Source organism: Acyrthosiphon pisum, chromosome A1, assembly GCF_005508785.2.
Source record: "Acyrthosiphon pisum isolate AL4f chromosome A1, pea_aphid_22Mar2018_4r6ur, whole genome shotgun sequence".
Lineage (NCBI taxonomy): Eukaryota > Metazoa > Arthropoda > Insecta > Hemiptera > Aphididae > Acyrthosiphon > Acyrthosiphon pisum.
Window position 1 is genome coordinate 59,493,141 of NC_042494.1, and position 6,196 is coordinate 59,499,336.

The 6,196-nt window shown below is 30.1% G+C and overlaps 1 protein-coding gene across 1 annotated transcript in view; it reads right to left on the reverse strand.

Moving 5' to 3' along the window:
• Positions 1–6,196, reverse strand: part of LOC100166357 (organic cation transporter protein) — a 19,143-nt gene that overhangs the window by 5,859 nt on the left and 7,088 nt on the right. Inside the window, exons 2-7 of the mRNA XM_001944133.5 lie at positions 4,199–4,345; positions 3,294–3,555; positions 2,555–2,661; positions 2,335–2,489; positions 1,781–1,949; positions 1,499–1,661 (exon numbers count right to left, since the gene is read on the reverse strand). Of these exons, the coding sequence (XP_001944168.2) occupies positions 1,499–1,661; positions 1,781–1,949; positions 2,335–2,489; positions 2,555–2,661; positions 3,294–3,555; positions 4,199–4,345 (1,003 nt within the window). The remainder of the gene's footprint in view (positions 1–1,498; positions 1,662–1,780; positions 1,950–2,334; positions 2,490–2,554; positions 2,662–3,293; positions 3,556–4,198; positions 4,346–6,196) is intronic.

Sequence of the window (6,196 nt, forward strand, 5' to 3'; positions counted from 1 at the left end):
CGGTTTGTTGTTGATGTATAACGCGTACCTAATGGATATTGTGATATGATTAATTTGGAAATTTATTATTGATACCTATTATAGGTCAATTTTTTTTTAATACTATAGATAAGTATACCTATAATAGGTATGTCTAATACCTAGACTGACAAACCGTCTCCGCTCAGAATCGTTTTTCTTATACAGTGATATTATATCATTGAATTCAAATTTAATACTATCCATTATACAGTGACCCACTTGTAACCTACTGTACAGCAGATCGACATCCACTTACCCACCTTTTTTTAGTTGATATTTTTATGGACATTTTTGGCATAAATATCATCTGTTATTCCTTACTATTTATTTATTATTATTATTAATAATTTTGATATTTTAAGTTGTATCACTTTTATCAATTCATACATGTATATAATAGGTACCTTTTTAGGTATACTTTTATAGTTTTATCAAGCACTGAGATATATATTATGTTTTTACATAGGTATATGCATTTTTCGTGATGGTGAACCGCTGCACTGTGTTTTAAAACCGAACAAAGCTGGAATAAACTCAATTAATAAAATGTTTTTTTATGTTAAATTGTTGCAAGTTTTTAGTATACTACCTACCTACTTGTTGAATAGTGTGTTACAAAAAATGTCTTATTGACAAAATCACTATTTTGAGTTGAAAAAGTACTGGGCCTTAAAATGTACGTGGGGTCTAGGACAGGTGTCCTTGTTGACCTACTCTAGGGCCGCTTCTGTAATCGGGAAATAATCATAATATGCACGTGTGCAGAATTAGCTACACACGTTTGGGCACTATTTTTATCCGATGTCGTAAACTCGTAACACGTTTGAGCACTTTATAATAATAGTCTATAATAAATAAATATGCAGGTTTTTATTTACGTAAAGTATATCTGTACCTTTTTTTGTGTAAGCAATGTATAAGTAGTTTATAAGTTAGAAATCATAATAGGTATTAGGTATGTTATGAACACGGCGAGGTGCGTACAATCGAAAAACCCGTACCCTCCTCCCCACCATACGCGTGGTAGTGAACAGAACTTAATACGATCAGTATTATAGTGGACTGCCATAATTTGCCGCGATATCACGGACATTATTCAAAATCCATCAATGCAATTTCCAAAGAATTTTATTTTTATTTTAACGTTTATCGTTTAGCTTACACCATAATCAGTCCCTTGTCGCGTAGGTATGATACAGTGGGACACTTTTACAAATTAATTAATTTGTCGTCACACATTTTTAAGTTTTAACGAATTTGAATTATCATAAATAATGCTAGTACCTACCTATCATATTATAATAATATTATAATGCTATATAATATGACTTAATATTTTTTAGCAAAATGTATATACTTCTTTTATTTTAATGCCTGGTATCTTTTTAGGGATATCGAGTGCCCAAACTTTGTGTGGATTTTTAATACCGATTAGGTAAAAATGCCCAAACGTGATGCAGCGGTAGATTTGATTTACTATTTCGATCTCTTTTTCGTTGGAGCTTTTATACGTTTCGAGTTTTTTCAGAGTCTCTTCTGATAGTTTTTTTCCGTTGTATTTCGCAATGTATTTCAGTTCCTCTACGGCCTCGTTGATTTTTCCAGCGGTGATCATCCAACGAACAGACTCTGGAATAATTCTGCGCACAAACGCCAAATCATCACGATTTATAGTAATATATTAGTGTAGGTACGCAGAAGTTTGATCGTAGGTGTTTATTTATAGTATTGAAAGTAATTCAAATACAAGAGTATTTACGTGTAGGCCAACGCGAAACCCAATCCCGGTAAGTTTACGAATATCAAGAATTTCCTCCAGTCTTGAACGTACCAAAACAATACTCCAACTAATGCCTCGCCGATTGGATAGTAAGCACTCAAAACGGTACTCGCAAAAACTCTGTGTTTGCCTCCAACTAGCCCGATACCTAATGGATACATTTTTTTTTTATACATTCTGTCGGATTAATCGCCAATATAATATTGAATACATGTATTGGGCGCCTGTAATAGATATATTATATGATGTTCAAGCATAATTATAGCTAAACTGCATTTTAGTTAAACTAACAAATGTAAATTGATATATGTTTCCAATATGTATAGGTATTATAAACATAATAATATATGCTATATGCAAATTACGACTATATTATTTCCTTACATGATCAGATGTATCTACATTATATTTCCTTAAATATTTATAAATTATAAATAAGATATGTATGTAAGTTAAAGCACGAATAAAAATGAATAAGTATTTATGAACAATTATTATAATCGTTGCAAGCTGGATTCAATTAAATCTCTTACCCATTATAAAAGTAGCACTGTAAACTCCACCGGAAAAAAAAGCGTCGAAAAATTCCAATACCATGAACATGGTATAATTTATTGACAGCCCGCGTAAAATACCACATGTCGCTGCCAATACACTTCCAACAATGATAATGTTTTTCCTGCCGTACCTTAACGCAAATAACCAATTCATTATTTTTTAGTTTTTATTAATTAAATATTTTGTTAAACGTACTTGTCTGACAAAAAGCCGGATATGGGTAAAGAGAAAAACTGACCAATGTTGTTGAGGGTCCCTACGATCGTCAGTTTCCACTTGTTGTTTTTGCAAAATATATTGAACTATTTTACGTAAATCGTAATAATCACGTTAATCAATTGATCGATACTAAGTATATTATAATTTATGAGTTATAATTTATAATATAATATGATACTACTATTATTATAATAATACCTATGGGTACAAAGCGTCGTAATTACTAATTATATAGGTGGAAATCATGGTTAGGTTAAAATAGGTTAGTTAATTCATGGCATGGATATTATATAGTATAATATGTTATAAATTGTTATCGTTATACAGGTTAGGTACATGTGAACAGCCAACAGGGTGCATGCAGAAGCCCATTGGTGAACTGGACATTTTTCATACGTTATTGTTTAATATTTCACCCACTCCCTCCCACCACGCAGCACCAATATACTGCTATAGTTAGGGTTTTACTATAAATTAACCACCCACCACCTTTTATAAAAATCAGGAGCGGCTGTCTCTAGATTGCCCCCTTCGCCAATCGCCACACTGTCTAGAGCTGATGACTACCAGCCTATAGTTTATGATATACATGTTAACATATTAACATTTAGCTGTTAATCACCACAACGGCACATCGATAATATAAATGTATTTTAGGTATTATTATAATTTATAACATTATCGATTGATGCATAATATATTGTTAAGTAGGCACCGCGGAAACTATCGTTGTCTCCCCACCGGATTCGAAGACGAATTCATCGCACTGCGCTATCGAAGACCTGTTGTAGTCACTTTCGTCACATTGAAAGACGCGTCTGTCGGTGGCGTTGGTGTTGTTCGGACTGTTGTTCAACACGTACCGCGAACACTTGGACAGCCCATGTTCGTCAGCATCAAACGGTACGGTCTTGTTCAGCCACGGTGGCCAGTATTCGAATGACGTCTCAGAAACATCGCATTCGTTTATCTGGCATCTGCACGGTGGACAAAAAAGTGAAATAATGGTAATGCTCATTTAAGCGGGAATATCCGATCATTGTTAAAAGTATTTTTTTCCTTTTAATCAATGTAATTAATAATTATTATTAACAAAACTATATTAGAAGTAGGTATAGACTAGGTAACATAAATTGTATTTTACATTTTTCCGCAAGTAAAATTACTTTAAACATAACACAATTGATTTATTTTAGTCCCGATTCATCGATGTATGTTATATAATATAAGAATTTCTAATTTCAAAACATACGATGTGTGATTTGTGTAATTTGAATACTTTATAAATGTTTTATTTAAAATCGATCAGAGTTCAAAGTTCAGCATTCACTTCACACATTTTAAAAGTTTACTTAAATATCAGTAAGTATATCAATTTTCATCTGATTGAAGCACTGATACAAAATAAGGCTAGTGTAACGGAAATAAAAAGTCAAATTTTAATGATGTTTAAAGTGATTTCACTCGCTGGAAATAAAAATAAAATGTAATATAATATTTAATAATTACGTTGTGTATTAATTACATATAATTAAACAGACAATTAAAAACAACTATCGGATGTTTCCACTTAAAGCTGGGAAGGGTGGTACTGTTTCGGACAGAAACAAAACAAAAAACCTGTAGTTCATGTCTCCCGTGGTGAACACGAACGACATGGTGGACGATGCCGTGAACAGTAACGACAGTCCGAGATAAAATATATTTTTTTTTTGATATTTTCCAAATTCGCCCACCTCTTCTAATAACCCGTCGATGTCGATCAATCTATAATAAAAATAATAATAATGAATGAATGTATATAATAATATAATATTGTATATAGATATATAGGTATAAAAAATAAACTTTTAAATAAAATATTGATGGTACGTACATTTAATGTGCATACCATGGTATCATAGAATCATTATTTCATCAAAAATAAAAATATCATATTATTTCTTTCACGATATTAAAATATAATGACTAATATTTATCCTAATATATTTAAATGTAATTTTTTCTTTCCAAAATAATACGTAGACGAAAATTACCTTTTTAAGACTAGCTGATTTTAATATATTATATCTAATCTACTTTGCAAACAGCAAGGATACCCAGTGACTATAAAAGGGAACACGTGTCAATACTCTCACCGAGTTATAATAATAGAAAAAAAATACAGCGTAATAATAAAAAAGGGTAGGTATAGGAAAGGCGGATAAGATTGAGATCAATAACATTTTCTAATATTTTCTGCGGGCGTTTAATCCATGCAAAGATACCGTTTCCGATTTTAAATGAGGGTGAGGACATTTTAGGCGGGCTACTTAATTTATTTTTACTACAGACCACTAATTAAAGTATTAAATGTAGAGTTACGATTTGATGTACATTTTTTATAAACTACTATTAAAGTAGAAGTACCTATGTATAATATAAATATTATAAGTAAAATATAAATAAATAAAAAGTCTGTACTTACAATTTTTTTATTAATACTATCAAAGTTAATAAAAAGATTAGTAAGCAATATATTATATTAAGAAAAACTCAGTTAAAATAAAACAAACACCAGTAGCAAGTCGAATTTAATTTAGTAGAAATCTCCAATTTTTCTTTCTGGCAAAATTATTAACAGCCTTGTCTAAATACATTTTGGTTAATTCAAAAACTGCACACTTTTGATTTAAACTCCAAAAAAGTCGATAGACCAATCATACCAGAATATTATAGACCTGGTCAAGTATATGTCAGGTGAAATAATATTTTTGGAGTATATAAAGCGTACTTACCTACTATTATATTATATTAAAAATTTAAGGCAAGACAGTTTTGTAAAACAATTGTACGACAGTTTTTGATAAGTGATTTTAATTTTAAAAAACTAATGAATTCATAATTTAAATAATAAGTAGGTAGGTACAATTTTTAAAATTGACTCTTCATTTCTAATATATATCTAAAAAAATTGATGTCATTTTATTGGCCGGCAAATAATAACATGGCAATTTCCATTTCTCAAGTCTGTTGAAAGGAAAGGGATTGCTAAAATGCATAATTTATAGCATATTAAAAAATATTGCCCAAGTACAAAACAAAATTTTTTTAAATATTATTTTCGCAAACACATTATCCTAAATTACCCAAACACGTTATAAAGATATATAAACTAACGATGCTAATGTGAACAACCTGGCTAATTTCGGCTGTAGTCAATTTGCACCAAAATTGACCAAAATATATACAACATGTCTAATTTGCACCATTTTTTTTAAAATGCATTTGTAATTTGCACCAAAATAAGGATATGTAATTTGCACCATCCTCAGGTAGTAAGAAATAGAAATTGTAATTTGCACCAAAATTAAAATCGATTATTTTTTCGATAGTATCTCGATAGTACCAACTTACAAGTTGTTGTACCTACATATTGTTGTAAGTTTATATAAAATCGTATTATTATGAATATAAAAAAGTTAGCCAATTAAAATTATTATATGTAAAATTAAAAAAAACAAATGTACACATTATAGATTTCAATAAAAATGTCTACATTCTAATATAACTTTAGCATAGTTTTTATTTATAAAATAGCTGAGCTTTATACCCCATATTTGTTGTAATTTTTTTATA